This window comes from Myotis myotis, unplaced genomic scaffold, assembly GCF_014108235.1.
Source record: "Myotis myotis isolate mMyoMyo1 unplaced genomic scaffold, mMyoMyo1.p scaffold_m19_p_7, whole genome shotgun sequence".
Classification (NCBI taxonomy): domain Eukaryota; kingdom Metazoa; phylum Chordata; class Mammalia; order Chiroptera; family Vespertilionidae; genus Myotis; species Myotis myotis.
The window spans coordinates 14,905,710-14,925,741 of NW_023416379.1; the positions used below are offsets into that span (position 1 = coordinate 14,905,710).

Below are 20,032 nucleotides of genomic sequence, written 5' to 3' on the forward strand. Positions count from 1 at the left end.
CAACTCAATAAAGACAACAACAACAGACAGACAAATGTGATAATCTAATTCGATTTTTACCTTTTCTGATTCTTCATAAATATATATTTTTATTTGCAGGAAAGAAAGTTTATCAGGATTTCTTCCTAAACTATCTTATAAATAACATATTTTAATCAATGATTTGTAAGTATCTTTTTTAATATATTTTATTGATTTTTTTTTTACAGAGAGGAAGGGAGAGGGATAGAGAGCTAGAAACATCGATGAGAGAGAAACACCGATCAGCTGCCTCCTGCACACTCCTCACTGGGGATGTGCCCGCAACCAAGGTACATGCCCTTGATAGGAATCGAACCTGGGACCCTTGAGTCCGCAGGCTGACGCTCTATCCGCTGAACCAAACCGGTTAGGGCTGTAAGTATCTTTTCCTTCTTTATTGGGAAATTAAATACTGATTTTTGTGGAAGAAATAGCTCCTTTGTAAAACACTCGACAGGATATAACTATACAATCTTGAGTTGACATGCAAATTATTTTCTTGAGGATAAAACATACAAAAATAAATCCTTCAAAAGCAAAACAAAGAAATCAAAGCTGAATCAGAAAACCTTCCCATATCTCTCTTCAGCTAGTGACTGATTGATTTATTTTTTGGCATATTCTCTTCTTGATGTCATTTTCATTACTTCTTTCTTTTTGTGAAAATACCTTTGTGTCCACATATTTCAGAAAGCCTGTAACATCAATGGGGAGAAAGAGGAAAAGGGCAGGGTGTGAACACAGGAAAGGAAAACATTTGTATTCTGCTAAAAGTTATATGGCTTTGGGCAGCTTTGTATTTTCCATTAACACTTTCAGTGAATTTTTTAAAAAAATTAATGCTTGGTCTCATAACTAAGGTCCATTCAGTTTCATCATATTTGTGAAATACCCATTACTATGCTAAACCCCAAAATGGTCAACTCAGTAATGGGGAATCTGGGAGACCCTTTCTATTTCAACTTAGCAAGAGATCAAGGCAAGGATCTTTCCACAAACAGGCATTTTATTAGATGAGTTGCGAAGAACCAATGAGGGGAAAAAGAAAGGTCTGTTCTAAAAGTATATCTGGTAAAATGATTTGTTTTATGATTTATCCTCCATGTCCAGTTTGGTTAGCTTGTTATGCAGTATACACTGAGTGGCCAGATTATGACCACCCCATCAGTATTTTGTTGGGCCACCTTTTGCCTTCAATACTGCAGCGATTCTTCTTGGCATCGACTCCACGGGATGTTGAAAGGTGATGCGAGGAATCTGACACCATGCCTGATGAATAGCACTGTCCAGTTCTGTGAGACTTGATGGTTATGGAACCAGCTGCCTGATGGCTCTTTTAACTTCGTCCCACAAATGCTCAATTGGATTGAGATCTGGTGATTGTGGGGGCCACCTAAGCAAGGGAAAGTCTCCCTCATGTTCTTGAAACCACTCCTGCACAATACCAGCACCGTGGCATGGCGCATTGTCTTGTTGGAAGAAGCCATCTTCATTGGGATACGCCATCAACATGATAGGATGAACTTGATCAGCAATGATACTTAGGTATGTTGTGCTATTCAGACGTTGTTCCACACGAATTAAAGGGCCCAAATCATGCCAGGAAAACATGCCCCAAACCTTAACACTGCCTCCACCAGCTTGAAGGGTTGTACTCATGCATGTGGGGTGCATACTTTCATGCTATTTCCGCCAAATTCTCACTCTGCCACCTGCATGATGCAACTGGAAACGTAATTCATCGGACCACATGACTTTTTTCCAATGCTCGACTGTCCAATCCTTGTGTTCCTGTGCGAATTGGAGATGTTTTTATCTTGGTAACTGCAGACAGCAAAGGTGTTCAAACAGGGCTTCGGCTTCCATATCCCATACTATGCAGTGTACGGCTAATTTGCCTACAAACGTCAGGTGGTCATAATAATCTTGCCACTCAGTGTAAGTGAACTATCAAGTTTTTACTCTTGTGCCCTTTTATCATTAAAATTGACACAAGAATTGCAACTAAATAACTAACTAAATAAATAAAATAAAAATATATCTGTAATAATCGCATTTTTATATTTTATTCCTTGAAACACATTTCAGGTAGAATGTAGTCCTCTTCTAGCACTAAGCAGAGTCAGTACATTGAGTTGAAGAGCATGGAGCCTAGGGCCCATGATGTAAAGACAGATTAGGGAAGCAGAGTTAAGTAACTAACGTCTGGAATTGGATAATTCCTCACTAGGTGAGTAAGAACTTAGACAGTCTGGGCTTCTCAACTATAATTAATATTTGTGTTTGAAAGTTGTTGACTAGAAATGAAGACTCCCTTGATGATTTTATGATTCCAGGAAGTCCCTGAAACATGGTTGCTTAGTGGTTAATAGTTACTTTATCTTGTTTAATATGGGATTATTATAATGATATTAATATTTGTGTAGTAGCTAATAAAACCAACCAGCAGGAACTCAGGCAGGGTTCTAACATGCTTCATTGGATAAGATCTCAGAAAATTGTTTATTTGGAAGGTGTACTGAACTCTTAAGTACACATTCTATCAATATGCTAGTAGGCTGTTTCTTAGCTATGTGGCCTTAGTTTTGTGTTCCAATCAATGCATTTGCTTGTGAATCTTGTGGTTTTTGGCAAGTTACCCAAATTCTCTAATGCTTCAGTTTGTTGCAAAATGAAGGTAAAAGTGCCTATGTTATCAGGCATTTTTGTTACTGTGTTAACAGGTTTGTTATGGGGATTAAATAAAATGATGAAACAATATAATGTAATAATAAATAAACCTATGCTACAATCATAATTTTTTCTCTTTACTATATTGTTTCATAGATTGAAAGTTTTGTCCACATGATGATCTCACTTGTCAGCATACATAAGCTATTTTATGAGTGAAATTGATGTTTATTAAAGTCAGTTTCTTGGCCATATTCACAGATCTTTTTAACAAACATCTTAGATAATTCACATGAAAGTGATCTACAGGTTACCCATTGAGAGACACTCATTTTTCTTTAAAAATGATCCCCCCACCCTAGCTGGTTTGGCTCAGTGTATAGAGTGTTGGCCTGTGGACTGAAGGGTCCCAGGTTTGATTCTGGTCAAGGACACATGCCTGGGTTGTGGGCTCAATCCCCAGTGGGGGTGTGCAGGAGGCAGCCAGTCAGTGATCTCTCTCATCATTGATGTTTCTATCTCTCTCTCCCTTCCTCTCTGAAACCAATAAAAATATATTTAAAAAGAAGAAATTCCAAGGCTTTAAAAAAAATGATCCCCCAATTGCAGTAGTTGATTATCAAAATCATACACACACACACACACACACATCCCTAGGGCTTCTCCTTCGAGATTCTGATTTGGTAAGCTTTGGAACTTGTGTTTTCAAAAAGTTACCAGGCTGATTTTGATATTTGCAAACCACTGCTTTGCAGCCTCACTGTACCTCTAACATTCTATTGATAAAGCTTTTGACTGTACTTACCGTATGTGGATGAGGGGAAATCATTATGGGCATGTGTTTTAGCTAGTCCAGGTGAAGTTTACAGGAGTCAAAAGGATGAGTTTGGATATCTGCAGACTGACAGTCTTCTCGCCCTTGGTTGTGTCACAGCTTTAAGGAAATACCAGGCCAAGCCCATAAATTGAAGAATTCTTGAATAAGGGAGGGCTCTGAGAGACCATCTTTTTCAAACCTCTTCCTTCACAGAGGAGGAAAGAGTGGCTCACAGATTTGCCCAAGACCACAGGACAAAACCTGGAATTATACTTGGATTTCTGTCTCTAGCTCAGTTCCATTTTATTACCATTGTTTGGCTTTAATTCTGACATTTCAACACCTGCAGCACCTGTGAAACCAGCTTTTCCAGTGCTGGCATTATCTTAAGGCAGGCGTCGAGCCTCCCTACTTATTGTCTGGCTGTCTGGCGGTGAGAGCTTTTTCCTTTCCAACTCCAGTTCTCTGCCACAAAGGAAAAGCGGTAGGCAGGCCTCTGAGGGGACGAAGGTATCACCAGGAGAGGAGGCCTGTTCCAGCAGTGGCACCATCTTCTTCCTCATCTTCTTGATGCTTTTTCTTAGCCAGAGCTGTCCGTGCCTTTTCTCAAATTCCATGTCTCTCAATGACAACACCATCGTCATTTTATCTGTCTTCTTATTCTTGCATCATTTTTTTTTTCATGGTGTTCCTTATATCACTTTACTTGCCCTTATTTTATTTTGTTTATTTTATATTTGTATGGATTTCAGAGAGGAAGGGAGAGGGAGCGAGAGATAGAAACATCAACGATGAGAGAGAATCATTGGTTGGCTGCCTTCTGCAGGCCCCTCACTGTGGATTGAGCCCACAACCCAGACATGTGCCCTGACCAGGAATTGAACCCAGGACCTTCATTCCGCAGGCCGATGCTTTATCCACTGAGCCAAACCAGCTAGGGCTTGCCCGTATTTAGACAGTATTCATCTCTGAGTGCCATTGAGTTCAACAAATATTAAGTACTATTTCATCCCAAGAATGGTCTTGGGTACCAGAGATGTCAAATGAATTCAGCATGGTCCTAGTTTCCGAAGAGTTCACAGGATCATGGGGAGGGAGACTGGTATGGAAAATGCTGCAGGAGCACTTGGTCCCCCAGGAGCCTTGAGCCACTTCTTAGGGGAGTCAAAGAAGGCTTTGGCGAGAAGGCGACAAGTGGTCTGTTTTGGGTTCCTAAGTCAAAACCCACAGTATACCTGGTAAATGTGTAACATGTTGAAACCACATGCAGAACATGTTTCTAAGGCTTGATGAAGGCAACTGGTGCAACTGAGATCTATAAGGCAGGTGTCACCCTAATGGAGACACTGCAATGTGTGTCAGGAGACTGGGTCTTCTCATGCTACCACCTCCAAGCTAGGTGTCTGTCGGCAATCCGATCAGACTCTCCGGGCCTCATTCGGCTATTCGTTCAATGTATTCAAATAGTGGAATTCATGTTACAGGCTGTCCTATATGCAGAGTCAGGTGGAGGAAAAGTGCTTCCAAGACAAAGTGCTGTCTGGATGGAGGCCTCGGTTTTGAGAACTTGTTGACCTGGAGAAGAGAAGCTTCGGAAGGAGAGCGCTCCAGCCGGGAGGAGCTGCAGCCACCTGTTGGCCTAAACCTGGAGGTGAACAGGTAGCAGTTTCTTTCAACTGCATCAGAGGGAAAAAGAAGGCAAGCCTGGGAAGCAAACATAGTGAAGATCGTGTAGGGGTTGTTAGGCTAAGGAACTGGGTGACTCTTTTCTGGCATATGGGGAGTGAACGAGAAACCAAATAGTGAAATTGCTCGGCTGTGTGAAGAGTGTCCTGGAGGGCAACAAGACTGAGGCAGGGTAAGCAGTGAAGAGGATAATCTGATGCAGAGGCTGGTGACTTTAACTAGGACAGTGAAAGAGGGTGAGTGGAGCAGTTGGTCTATCGCTAAAGAGCTGCTTAGAGAATCAAGTTTGTATGACTTGGTAACTATAAGAGGTGAGGGACAAGGATGCCTCCCGGGCTTCTGATTTGTGCATCAGGGGGGATTAGAGTGCTGTCCACTGAGAAAGAGCACCAGGAGGAGGACCAGGTTTCCAAAGGAAGATGAAGATCTCTAACATGAGTGGATGAGACCAACTGATCTCTCCTGGGGTTGTTCGTTATTAACTAGCCTTCCACATGCTGAGAATATCACATGTTGTCATACTTAATCTTCTCAACTGTGGGAGGTATTATTATGTGGTCTCAAAAGATGTGGAAGCTGAGCCTCAGAGAGCTTAATGCCTTGCCTAAGGTCCTTAGCTAATAAGTAGTGGAGCCAAAATTTCAGACCAGTGTGGTGAGCCAGGTGTATTTCCTTCTACTGCACCTATACCTTTTATTATACCACTTTGCCTTCCGTTTAGCCCTGGCACATATAAGTCTGTGAAAATAGGTCATGTGTAGAACACAAATAACTTTAGACTTTCTGGAGTGTTAAAATGAGGGCATAAACTCTAATTTCTAATGTTTCATTCTCTCTCACTTGGAATACTGCGGTTGCCTCCAAACTCATCTTTTGAATCCTCTCTTCTTATTTTCCAAAGCTATTCCATTTGTTGCAGCCAAAGTGATCTTTTTAAAATTCAATTTTGATTGTCACGCCATAGCTTAAAAACCTTCAATGTAGACCAACTCCTTAGCACATCTTAGTGATGTGGCCCCTGCTAACTGATCTGCCGCATCTTGTGCCATGTTCTACCTTCTCTGTGCTCATGACACATTGGTCTTCCTTCAGTTTCTGGTGTGTCCTGTGCTCTGTTTCTGTCTCTATACTCGCTAATGTCTTTTCTTGCTTTCTATCTCAGTTCCTATTGTCAATGAGTCAGGTTCTGATATACTCACACAACACTTTGTAATTTCTCATCTAAGACCTACCACATTTTGTATTTATATGTGCGTTTGTGCCAGGCACATAATTGGTACTCAGTAGATATATCCCAAGTAAATTAATACATTTATAAATGAATGAAGGTGATTTTGGATTAACTAATTTATAACTGACTGCTTATTTGGTAAATTCCTGTTTAGAATTGAAAACAGAATATTTTCTTTTATTCCTGTAAAATAAACTGACTTTCAGTAGTACACAATATTATTTTTTAATACTTCAATGATATAGTATTTCCCCTGGTATTATGTTGTAATTGTTTTCCCTTTCTGAAGTCAATTTTGTTTTGCTCGATAAATGAAGCTAATTCCAACACCATAAGGGTAATTACTGAATTGACATTTTTTGAATTAAACCAAAGCAATTAAAACTTGGAAATGGCAACTATAAAAGAACAATATGCCATCATTTAGTGTACCAATGAAGGATAGAAATGAGTTCTAATTTGTTTTTAAATGTCACATCTTTATTGCACTTGCTAATTAAATGACACTTTCCTAGCCTTACTGAAAATAATTTATAATTAAATCAGGAGTGATATTTTGTGTTTTCTTTTTCAAGAATGATTCTCTGTCATGTGATTATCAGAGTCTAACAAATGAGGCTTGGATAAGGCCTAGGGAAGGATGCTACTAATGTGTCAGCCCACCCCTAAAACGAAGGTGGGCTGTCAGTGCATAAAATTGGCTCCTAGGACTTTGGACTGAATAAATCATTGGACTGTGGGATGGAATTCAGTGTGACAGATTTTTGTATTCTATTCTTCAAGTAATATTGCAAACACCCCCTTGGAACTGTCTATGAACATTGACCATCATAATTATTTAGTCTTCCAATCTCTAAGAGCCAACAGAAGGAATTAAGCAATTTTTTTTTTAGCTTGAATAATTTAAATTCTAAATGGATAAAGGGGTGAATTAAATGTAGGTGGAAGAAGGCTTACATATTAGAGGTTAAAGTGATGGTTGTTACAGGGCACAGAATGCTGGCCACTAGGACCATGGTTTATGATATAGTCCAGTGTTTGCCAACATGGGGATCCTGGTCTCCTAGGATTTTGTACAGTTATTAGAGGGGTCCACAAAACCATGTATCTGTCTAAATAAATATGGTCACATACCATATATACTAGCATTTTAAAATACAGATTATTACTATAAAATAATAACTAATTTTTTAAAAATATTTACTTCATAGTAACTTCACTTGTTATATATATTCTCAATCAACAGATATATAAAAAAATAGGTTCTTCAAACTTGAGGGGTCATCTTGCGATTAAATCTTAATAAACATAGTTATGGCTCTCATATCAGAATGTACATATTTTTTTTATCTTCTCCACACCTAGTATTTCTGAGAATCCCCAGATTATAATGCAGAAATGAGAAACCTGGAATTGGATATTCAACATCATTACTACTAGTGTCTGTTAATTGTGCCTGTGCACAGGGATCCCCTACTGGTTGAATCTCTCTTTAGCATCCAGCCTATCACCTTGTTTCATGTATCTTCCCACCTGCCACAGGCAGGGTGGTTTCAATCTGGTCATGTCTCCCTGGAATCTAGGATAAAATTCCTCTCCTTGCACATAAATAAATCAGTATCTGTTGCTATTATATTCTGACAGTTATGCAATTCAGATTCCAATGAGCACAACTTTTAAATCACAACAGTAACTCTTTTTGTCTGAGTTGCATCATTACAAAGTGGGATTTTCATTTCACCAAGACTCATACACCTCAACAATCTACTCCTAAATAAAAGAGCTTTGCCATTCAAAGGGGTGAGTGATTTTTTTTCATAAAACTTTAGAACACTGGTTGACTTCTCAGCAAGGCTCAAGGTCAAGATATGGACATAGCTCTCCCAGTAGACCTCACAATCAGAAACTTTCCCCTAAGCACATGAAGGACTGGCAGAAGGATTACCCTTCCCCCTCCACCATCATTGACTGGGCCTTTTCCCTTTACAAATTATACCCACCATATCCACACAAGTAATCTGCTATTAAAAAGTGATTTTTAGCCTTAAAAAATTATAACCATTATTGTGGGGGAAGTCCTGACCCAAATATCCAGTGACATGATGTTTAAACTTGATTCAGAAGTTAAGCAGATCTCTATTGAAGCAGCAGTCTGGTCTCCTTTTCCTTATCTTTAAAATCAGTGTTGCTTTGTTTGTTTATTTATTAATATATTGATGAGTAAAGTTTTTTCTAGCTCCAAAATTCTCAGATATCTCCAAGTTACTTATGGATTGTCAATTGTTTTGTTTTTCTCTTGACTGTTTTTAATGGCATTGATTATTTTGACTTTACATTAATTCCATTAAGTTGTAAAATAGGAAAAAGAAACTGGATTAGGCATGCCTTGGTCAAGGTCAAATAGACATTTGAGTTATGCAAAACATTACATCTCAATCTTAAAAATTAGTCTATTTCTATGCATTTTTTTCTTAATCCATTCACCTTTTCTACCCAGCCCCCCAACCCCCTCCCTCTGACAGCTATCAGTCTGTTCTCTATATCTATGAGCCTGTTTCTATTTTGTTCGTTAGTTTATTTTGTTCATCTGATTCCACATATAAGTAAAATCATATAGTACTTGTCTTTCTCTGACTGGCTTATTTCACTTAGCACAATACTCTCCAGGTCCATCCATGCTGTCACAAAGGGTAGTACGGGGCGGATAAATGGTGATGGAAGAAGACTTGTCTTGGGGTGATGAACACACAATACAATAAACAGATTATGTATTATAGAACTGTACACCTGAAACCTATATAATTTTATTAACCAATGTCACCCCAATAAATTCAATTTTAAAAATAAAATAAAAAATAAATACAAATATTTCTATATATTTTTAAATTCAGAAAACACATTTGTTAATCTTCACCCAGCTACTGAACTTCACAGGTCATTAAAAATGTGTTATGAACAGCTAGTGACTTGCCCCCAGTTGTAGATGGTGTTAGGAGCTGAATCATATGTTTCTGTCACTATCCTTAATTTAAAAAATGGAAGTCACCACTAAAATAAATTAGAGGAAGAGATTGTGCCAGAGTGCAGATAATAATTTAAAATTGCAGTTTTAAAAAGACTAAAAAATTCTATTTGTAGTTATAGTTACTACTATGTAATGAGAAATAGAGATGAGAATGATTCAACATATGTTTCCCAGATAAATCTGGAGGCAAGGTATAGATAGGACTAAAAGAAAGAAGATTCTCAGGTTCAAAAAGTTTACCTCGTGTATAAACACCGCAGCAAAATGGCCAATCTTTATGGCCTCAGTAGAACAAATGTTTACCAAAAAAATACTCAGTGAAAACATTCTGCTAAGCTCATATTAAATTAAGAGTGCATCAAGGGAACATGGTGTTTTAGACTACAGAAAGCCTTCTGATTTACAATTTACTGGAAAGCTGGGTTTGAATTTTCATCTTGGCAATTAATAATACTTTAAAATATAGAGGCTATTCAGGTTAACAGAAGATAGACATCTTTGCTCTCTCCATGCTCCACTGAGATTTCCTGAGTAAGTCAACACAAATAGGTAAAAACAAAACCTATGAACATCATTTTTAAATTATTTCCACACCCGTGATAGAGGTTTCTGAAAGTGCCAAAATGCTCCCCTCTCTGGGCGCTGTGATGTGTGATGATTGTCACTACCCTGCCGATCCCAAATGCTGGTACTCTGAAGTGGAGTGTGTAGAGTGGAATTTGAAAGCCGACTCCCTTGAGGCTGAAGGACCCAAGGACAGTTGCCTGGTGACACAAGAGTAACTTGAACCCAAGCACTCCTCATTCAAGTGCAACAAGAGCTATCATATACATACTGATCAATTTTTCTTTAAGCTCACAGTTTTTAATGCAAGTAAAGCATCCTGTTTTTTTAGTAATTTTTACTCGTCTAGCTGAGGAAATTCAAAGTTTGAGGTTATTGTAATGAATACACACAGTCCGTAAGTCTTAAAATTGTGAATCCAGTAGGCTTTTAAATACTTACAGATGAATTAGAATATGCTTGGATTTACTACTTTCCTCCTTGGTTTCTGGCTATTTTTGAGGAATGATTGGGACATTTAGATGGGGTTGGTTTAAGCAGATTGGTGTGTACGGTAAGAGGAGTGAAAGAGGTGCAAAGCTGTTAGTCTGGGAATCTGCGCTTGACCAGAGGCTGAGCCTATTGCTGTAAGGAAATTGTGCTCTGAAATGTGTTCTAAAGTGATCACGCAATGTTGCCTCCCTTATTTCAATGCCTTTGTTATACTCACTCTCAGGATTTGTCCTATTACCAATAGCTGTTGTACATTGATCGCATTTCAAAAAATTGCTTCTGATTTTTTATTCAGAAAATGAACGTCTATCATTGATGCCCCCAAATATTAGTTGAATTAAATGAGATTTTCAATCCTGCCTTTTTCTTAGTTCATTTTTTTTACAATCTCTGAAATACCCAGAGAGGTCTTAGTTGTTATCTCCCAGGCTGTTCTGGCCTCTCAGGCCCACTTTCTTGGTTAAAAATAAAAGCCTTGGTGAGCAATCCTTTCTGCGTTGTTCAATGTGTCCATGCTGACTTTTCTCCTCACCTACCCTGCTAGTGAGGATCTCTGAGAATGTCTACAATTATATTATTTTTTTACTATTACAAACTGAATCAGTGTGTTAGTATTTTCTTCAGTTACTTTAATTATGATGGATTTGGGAGAATTTTTCCAACTAACGTTCTTCAGCATCCTTAATCAAATGTCAAAGAATAACAATGAGAAATTTGATGTGACATGAATAAGAGTGGCAGGATGACTTGTAAGGTCTCTCCTCATTCAGGCATACTGCCAGCTTAGGGTATTTGCTTAAAACAACAGAGCTCTTTTATCTAGTTTGATAACATAAGCTTCCTATCCACACAGACAGGATCTGCAAATGATGTGGACTGCACACTCAGTTCCATATGAAGTTTATTCAGAAAGCACTCACTGAACACCTGCTGCCCACTGTCCACACCTAGAACCTATTAGCTCTTGCCTCCCAGGAGATAGGGCCTTCGGGGAGGGGGAGGTGTCTAAAACAAGCCTCCTACATAGAATGTTTTGTGAACAACATATTAAACTCTGTTAGTGGTGAACTTCAGGGTTGGTTATCAGAGTGAGAGGAGAAAGAACCCAGGGATGAGTGATGTAGCCAAGGCCATCAGGTATATGTCCTGCTAGAGCAGGTCTGGACAGAATTAGTTTGTAATTCATTTAATTTTTAATCTGCTACAAGGAATTTTTTAATAAGGTCTGAAATTAGATGAGTAGATCTCCAGGGCTGCATTGATATGCTTTGCTAAAACGACCAGTTTATAGTTTATTCTAACAGTAGGTGATACATGCTGTTAGACCATGAAGCAACATAATTTATGGTTTTATGTTTTTTAAAGTATATTAGAGAAAGATGGATGGGGGAGAACCTGACCCAACTTCTACTCTAATTCAGTTGTCAAACTTGTGTAGCTTCCTAGGGTATTTGCAATACATTTGGTGCAAACACACTGAATTGAAGGCTCTAGGAGTCTGTATTGTTAACCGATGTCCTAGGTGAGCCTTTGAGCAGGCAAGTTTGGGAAACACTGCTCTAGTTCACCAGGAGTAAGATTATAGGCTTTTTATCCATCCTGCTCACTTTTTCTATTTCTCTCCTCCACTAAGATTTTAAAAAAATCTTTGGAAGAACTAATTTGCTTTAAATTCACTCTGTTAGTCTGCAGGTGGAGAAAGGTGAGAACTTTTTCCAGAGACCTCACTTTTTTATCTTGTGCTTTCCACATTTTAATCAAGTGTTAAGGTGAAAAATCTAGTTTTTCTCGGTGGCTCATAAGACAGAAGAGGAATTAATTTACACTGCTTGGTGTCAGGATGTAATATGATTATGTTGGCAAAGCTATAAAAAGAAAATATCCAAAGCTCATAAAAAATTCGAAGGAGGTCACCGTTAGAGCAGATGGATGAAGCTGAGTGCCTGATCATGTAGCAGCTACTGAGCTAAAAGGATATTCGGGCCAAGGTGTGCATAGCTAGGGCAGCTTGGAGAAGGTCACCAAGTTGTAATAGCTTTCAAAGGGAAGGTTCAAAATTTTATAGTAAAATGCAAATTTATTTGTCTTACTCGATAAAAATAACTAAATGGTATGGCAAATACAATGCAACTGTCAGTTACCTCCAGGGAGTCTAATAGTGGGTTCCCTTTGCTGCATTCTTTGGGGTCTTTTCTCCTTGGTTATTAGAATATGTCTTTCCATCAAATGCAAACTTCTCTCTATATAAAAGCCTAATATGCAAAGTGTCCCCTTGGGAGTTCAACTGACTGGGAGTTCGATCGCTCACTATGATGTGCACTGACCACCAGGGGGCTGTGCAGAATGAAGGAAGGCCCCAGACAGCAGCTGGCAGCCACTAGGGACGCTACCCGTGCACGAATTTCATGCACTGGGCTTCTAGTATTTTCATATTTAACAAAAAACTCCAAAGATAAAATTTAGCAATAAATAAAGTCTAAAATTAAACCAAAAAATCTTAAAATCTTTATTTAAACAATAGTTCATATTGACATCTTAAATGTTTTCAATGCTAACTTCTGTGTCATTGCAGATAAGTTAGAAGTTAAAACTATCATACCTGAAAATATTCATAATTAAATTATACATCAAATTATACCACCAGCAATAGGACTTTGCTTCCATGTTATTCTGTGAAAGAATTTTAAGGCATGTTAATTTATGTTTTCACAGATTTTATAGTTATACTGTCTATGTATATTATATAATAGTTAATGAGAATTGTAAAGAAAACAAAAAATAATTTGTATTCAAAATTATGCTTATTATTTTATTCAGATGCTCTTCATTTTTAAGATTCAAAATTGAATGTTTTGCGTTGATTCAGCACTATGGTGAATATGTGGTTCAATGAAAGAAAATACTCTTGCTGAAGTGATCTGTGCATATGGTAGATGGCATAGTAAGTAAGTTTGAGGTGGCTTCTGGTCCCTAAGTTTACACATAGGTACTTTTATGCTATTGTAATCTCTTCTAAATTTATAAGTGTCTGTGACTCTAGAAGAGAGGTGATGTAATGAAATGATTAAAATCCCATGTCTTGAAATTACACGTCGCACGTCTTAAATTCTAATTAAGGGCATGTTCCTAATACCTGGAAGACTTAATTTCTCATCTCACTTGAATTTTGGAGAAAATCCCCCCTACCTTGTGTCTCTGACATTTGTGGTAAGGATTAAATTTTAAAAATAATGTATCAAAAACAAGTGTACTACTTAGCTAAATAAGGGCTCAATTAAAAGTAGCTTTTAAAATGTGTATAGATGATGAATATTGTCATCATCTAACAACTAAGAGTTAGTTTTATGTTTCTGGGAAGCAACTGAGTCATTGACTAGCTGGTGGGAGTAGAATTCAACCTGTGATGAGGCCCAACCTTTGTTTGAGTCTCTGGGAAGGTGCCCAGGACCCAGGTTCATTGGATTGAGCCAGAGGGAGATTAAATAATAGAAATTTGAATGGGATTAGGAAAGTCAAGTGTAGAGAGGTCTATGCCTTAATTCCCAGGAAAATGAGCATCTTAAAGAAGCTTCATGTCTGATACAACCTTAGGAAGACAGAGAAGCAATTGTGAGGGGAAGTCCTTGGCAGATGGGCCTGAGTGATGGATGCCTCAGGGGCTCCCAGGCCCTCAAAGGAGTGCAGGCAGGTGACTGAAATGACCCCAAGAAGGACAAAGAGTGGTTTAAATAGAGCATGGACCCTAAGTATTCTAGGGTTGTAACAAATAAGATACAGATGCGCATACCTGAGGTTATGCCTGAAACAATAGCAGTGAATCCCAGTGCACGAAGGTGAAACAGAACAACCCTCACTGCATCTCACTGGACACAGGACATATGTAAACCTAATGCTTGTCCTCTCTATACGTACGCTCCCTTTCAGGAGAGAAAGGTAAGGAGTATTGGTAGTAGGATGTTTTAATTGCCTCCTATTTGCCTCATTGACGAAGGAGGGATTTGCAGCCTGGGGTTATGAGGAGACACGACACCTGACTGGATAGGTGAGATTAGATGAGATTGACAGCAATTTATTAGTCATGTATACTCACAGCCTTGGGGAGGGGGACCCCATGCAGGGCCAAGCAGGGGCTGCAGTTGGGAACAACCAGGGCTATGGGAAACAGACTTTAGTATTAAGAGGGTGGGGCATGTCTTGGTTCCTGTGAGAGAATATGATTGGCTTGTTTAAATAACTCTGCATGCAGGCAGGGAACTGAACCCTACTACTCAGGGATGAGCAGGAACTCGGCCCAGTGACTTTGGTGAGGAGGGTTGTTTGCTAAGGGACCTTATCCAAGAGGGGAAAAGTTGGGGTATGCCATTCAAGGCTTATTTTATCAAATGTCAGGGTACCACATAATTCTTAATTTGTGGCCTTCTGCCATAGTTGACCCCTTGAAACATCAGTTTAAACTGAGATGACTGAGACTTTTAGGGAGCGAAGTAGGCATTTGACCAGGAGGGAGAGGGCTACAGGGAGAGGTGGTTGTCAAAAATACGAACTTTAGCCCTAGCTGGTTTGGCTCAGTGGATAAAGCATCAGACTGCGGACTGAAGGGTCCTGGATTCAAGTCCAGTCAAGAGCACATGGCTGGGTTGCGGGCTTGATCCCCAGTAGGGGGCGTGCAGGAGGCGGCCGATCAATGATTCTTTTTCTCATCATTGATGTTTCTACCTATCAATAAAAATATATTTAAAATATATATATAAACTTTAGAAGTGTCCCAATTTACAACCAAGAAAGGCAATTGAGAGAACTGTGTGACATTGGTGTAGGAAGTGGGTATCCCCAGGAGGTGGGCACTTCTTGGTACTGGCTGCCTGGGGCCTCCAGGGGAGATAGAAGTTTGATTGAATGCCTTCTTCAAGAGCCCAGCACCACACATTCTGAGAAGTAAATGAGCACGTTGGTCACTATTAGTAGTGTCTAGAACTCCAAAAGGGATACAGGGTATCCTAGAGAGGCCAAGTATTGTGACCTTACCTTAATATAAAAATCCGTTCCCTTGATTTATATTTTGGGTATTTGTAAAGCAAGAGATTCCCAGAGTTCTTTACCCTAAAGGGGGCAGCTCTTAGTAATGGCCTAAGAATTTGTAATAATATACAGATGAAGTCAGTTGTTGATTGAAGTTCACCCATTGTGCTGACCCTCGAATTCCAGGGATAGCCTTGTGTGTGCACCTTGAGTAATAAAGGCAAACTGTGCTTGAGAGGCGATTGAAAATAGGCATTGAACAGCAAAAGAAACCATCAACAAAACAACGAGAAAACCCACTGTGTGGGAAAATATATTTGCCAATGTCATATCTGATAAGGGCCTAATCTCCAAAATTTATAGGGAACTCATACAACTTAACAAAAGGAAGATAAACAATCCAATCAAAAAATGGGCAAAGGACCTAAATAGACACCTTTCAAAAGAGGACATTCAGAAAGCCAAGAGACATATGAAAACATGCTCAAAGTCACTAATCATCCGAGAGATGCAAATCAAAACAACAATGAGGTACCATCTCACACCTGTCAGACTGGCTATCATCAACAAATCAACAAACGACAAGTGCAGGAGAGGATGTGGAGAAAAAGGAACACGTGTGCACTGCTGGTGGGAATGCAGACGGGTGCAGCCACTATGGAAGACAGTATGGAGTTTCCTCAAAATACTGAAAATGGAACTCCCATTTGACCCTGTGATCCCACTTCTAGGAATATATCCCAAGAAACCAGAAACACCCATCAGAAAGGATATATGCACCTCTATGTTCATAGCAGCACAATTCACCATAGCTAAGATCTGGAAACAGCCTAAGTGCCCATCAGTAGATGAATGGATTAGAAAACTGTGGTACATCTACACGATGGAATACTATGCTGCTCTAAAAAGGAAGGAACTCTTACCATTTGCAACGTCATGGATGGAACTGGAGAGCATTATGCTAAGTGAAATAAGCCAGTCAATGAAGGAAAAATACCACATGATCTCACTCATTCATGGATAATAGAGACCATTATAAACTTTTGAACAATAATAGATACAGAGGCAGAGCTGCCTCAAACAGATTGTCAAACTGCAGCGGGAAGGCCGGGGAGGGTTGGGGGGCAGGAGGTAGGGGGGTAAGAGATCAACCAAAGGACTTGTATGCATGCATATAAGCATAACCAATGGACATAAGACACTGGGGGATAGGGGAGGCTAGGGGACTATCTAGGGCGGGGGGGAAAAAATGGACACATATGTAATACCCTTTGTAATACTTTAAGCAATAAAATAAAAAAATAAATAAAATAAATAAAAAAATAAAAAGAATGTGTATTAAAAAAAAGAAAAAGAAAATAGACATTGAACAGAACATATTAGCCAAATTTGTAGTAACAAAATATTTACCTGTTGTTCATTGGATGGAATCAGCAATTTCAGTAATGAAGTTGTTGGGTGTAAAGCCCTTAATGGGATAGGATGATGGTGTTAGGTTGCAGCAGTCCACTATGGGGCACCACTGATTTGTTTAAGAGCAGGCCCAATTGGGCTGCAAAATGAAGAAACAGTAGGGTTAATTACCCTTCACACATGGTGTGTTATATAACACTTTTTAATCCTTGAAGAACCTGTTTTAAATTACACTGAGTCATGTTACTAGTTTAACCTATTTTAATGAGAGAAGGGGGAGTGTCATATCATTTTGTCAAGCCAAAAATGTGTCAAAGACTTAATTTAATTTTTATTTATTTTTTATTGGGTCAGAGCGTTCATGCCCACTATAGGCTATTTTAGAGTAATGAGTGCTACAACCATGGGTAATTTGTCCTCTATTCAGTAGTTTCCTTAAGTAAATCCCCCATTGTGGAGAATGCCACATTTAAATATGGTGGGATCCCTGATATAACTGTAATTTTAGCCCTAGTATTGGTGAAGGCCATGACGGTTTGACAGTTGGTGGATTTTAGCAGATATTAAAGTTAATTCAGAGCCTATGTTGTAGATGCACAAGAGCCAATCAGTATTCTTTCTTTGCTGTATAAATTATTTTAGTAAATTTTGGATTTCCAATTAGGTCAAATTATGAGCATTTGTTTAAGGTGTTATTTGTTGGTTTTCCCTCCTTATACCCAGCCTTCTTTCTTTTCATTTCTTTTCTTGTTTTATCTTACTATTGTTTTTGGTCACTAGATATACTTGTGGGGAGGGTGTGTTTTTCTACTGCTATCATATTTATAAGTTTCTTCCTCAGAGAACCTCAGATCAATATTATCAGAGTTAGGGGTCTCTCCCTTACCAATGGTTGATTTATAAGGTTTAAAGATCCTAAGCCTAAGTCATGTTTTAATTAACCTCTTCCTGGTGCCACCAGGTGCCATGGGCATTCCCCCATAATCCTGAAGATCAGGATCTTTGTTGCAACAGAGGCGTAGATAGCAGTGGTGCAAGGGAAGAGCATGGGGCCCACCACCAGCCTTGACGGATCAAAACCATCCTCCGCTACGGACCCACCTTTTCTGTCATGCAGCCTTCCTTTCATTCCCCCTCTCTGGACAAATCCCTGTGAGTGTGTAGGGCTTCTAGCCAGAGTGGCAGCTTTCAGTCTCGTCTGCACAGTCACCTGTGATTGTGTTTATGGGAAGGGTTCTGGAACTTGGTAGCCCCTCTTGTAGGTGGCAGCCTCTTCCTAGGGAACACCAGTCTTCTGGGTCAGGTCCACATCCAGGAACTCATTTGTCTATGGCTTGGATGGAGGCCGTAGACGAATGATGGCAAGGTTAGCACGTTAGTGTGCAGGTAAGCAGCAGTATTGAACAAGGGTTAGGTGCATTGGCTATGGACTTTGCCTTAGGAGAGCAGTTGAGTACCAAATGCTCCTTCCTCCCCCTACCCTTTTTGTTTTCATCAGCCCCTGGGCCACAGGCCACCATGGATGCGCACCTTGGGGGTCAGGAGAGCGCAAGCAAGAGCAGCAAGGGAAGCGGCAGCACAGGAGATCAGCAAGGTCACTACCCTTGCGTGAAAAGCAACAACTGGGATGTATGCTTAATTCTCGATGGGATGGCGGTCTCCACCCCTCCCCTCCCCACCCCCCCACCCCCACCTCCGGCATTTGCCTCACAAGGAACTGTCTCTGGGCCTGTTCCAAAAGGGCACAGTTACAAACAATGTCTGTACAGCGTCCCCAGGCAGCCAGTGATGGTCGCCAGGCTAGATGCAGTCACCTAACCTAACCCTCCGTAAGCAGGACTGAAGCCCTGACTGGTTAAGTCACTGTGTTTTCACTGCCTTTACATGTGTGAGCCTCAGAGACCACCTGCCAAACACAGGCTAAACATGACAGCACCAAGTTAGGCCAGGGAATATCAAATAACAACCATTCTTGTCTTGGGGACATGAAGATTTTAGGGTGGAAGGAGATAGCAATGGCTAACAAGGACAACAGAATACCATACAGGACATAGCTCAAGCCTGTGCAGCAATTAGTGGTTCCATCTCAGGCAGCCTTCATCATAGCACAAAACCTGTTAAGTTAGCCAAGAGCTGTTAATTAAAGCTGACCAGGTGTCCTTGTTCATGGCTGGGCGTGTCATGTGGTTTGTGACACCAGTGATTTTTATTGGCCCCTCTTCACCCTGTTGGTGAGGGACGGATTCCTGCCCTGGGGATATGGAGTTGGCTAAACACACAACACTTGACACTGGACAGATGAGATCGACAACAGTTTATTAGCCACAAATATTCACAGCCCAGGAAAGACAATATCGATCATGCACGGCCACATGGGAATTGTACTCAGGAACAGAGTAAATAACCAAGGGCTGTGGAAGGCAAACTTCATAGTAACAAGAGGGTGTGGTGCCTCCTGGTTTCCACAAGAGGATGTGATTGGCTCATTTGAATAATCCCACAGGCTGGCATGGAACTGAAAACCACTGCTCAGAAATAAGCAGGGACTGTGCCTGATCCCTTGGATACAAAAGGGGTTGTTTGGCTAGGGTAACTTACTCATGAGAGCAAAGTGAAAAGGGAACTTTTTGTATTATTATTAAGACTAGAGTCCCAGTGCACGAATTCATGCACCAGTGGGGTCCCTCGGCCTGGCCTGCGGGATTGGGCCGAAGCTGGCTCTCCAACATCCCCCGAGGGGTCCTGGATTGCAAAAGAATGCAGGCCAGGCTGATGGACCCCACTGGTGCATGATTGGGGCCGGGGAGGGAAACAGAAGGTTGGCCAGCGGGGAGGGACCGCAGGAGGGCTCCAGGGCATGTCCAGCCCATCTCGCTCAGTCCGGATCAGCTGGACCCCAGCAGCAAGCTAACCTACCAGTCAGAGCATCTGCCCCCAGTGGTCAGTGCATGTCATAGCAAGCTGTTGAGCAGCCTTAGCATATTATTAGCATATTATGCTTTGATTGGTTGACCAGAAGACCAGACATTTAGCATATTAGGCTTTTATCATATAGGATATATACTTTTTAAAATGTATTTTGGTTGTTTTCAGA

The 20,032-nt window shown here is 40.1% G+C and overlaps 1 protein-coding gene across 4 annotated transcripts in view; it reads left to right on the forward strand.

Moving 5' to 3' along the window:
• The window catches only part of PKIB (cAMP-dependent protein kinase inhibitor beta), a 78,643-nt gene that overhangs the window by 41,855 nt on the left and 16,756 nt on the right, over positions 1-20,032 (forward strand). The window contains exon 2 of one of the 4 annotated variants that reach the window (XM_036317951.1): positions 18,437-18,567. The exons of 2 other annotated variants lie outside the window; for them this stretch is intronic. Coding sequence is in view for 1 of the 2 variants with exons in the window: in XM_036317948.1 (XP_036173841.1) it covers positions 18,457-18,532 (76 nt within the window). In the remaining variant the exon portion in view is untranslated. The remainder of the gene's footprint in view (positions 1-18,436; positions 18,568-20,032) is intronic. One more of the 4 variants, XM_036317948.1, reaches the window with a different exon arrangement.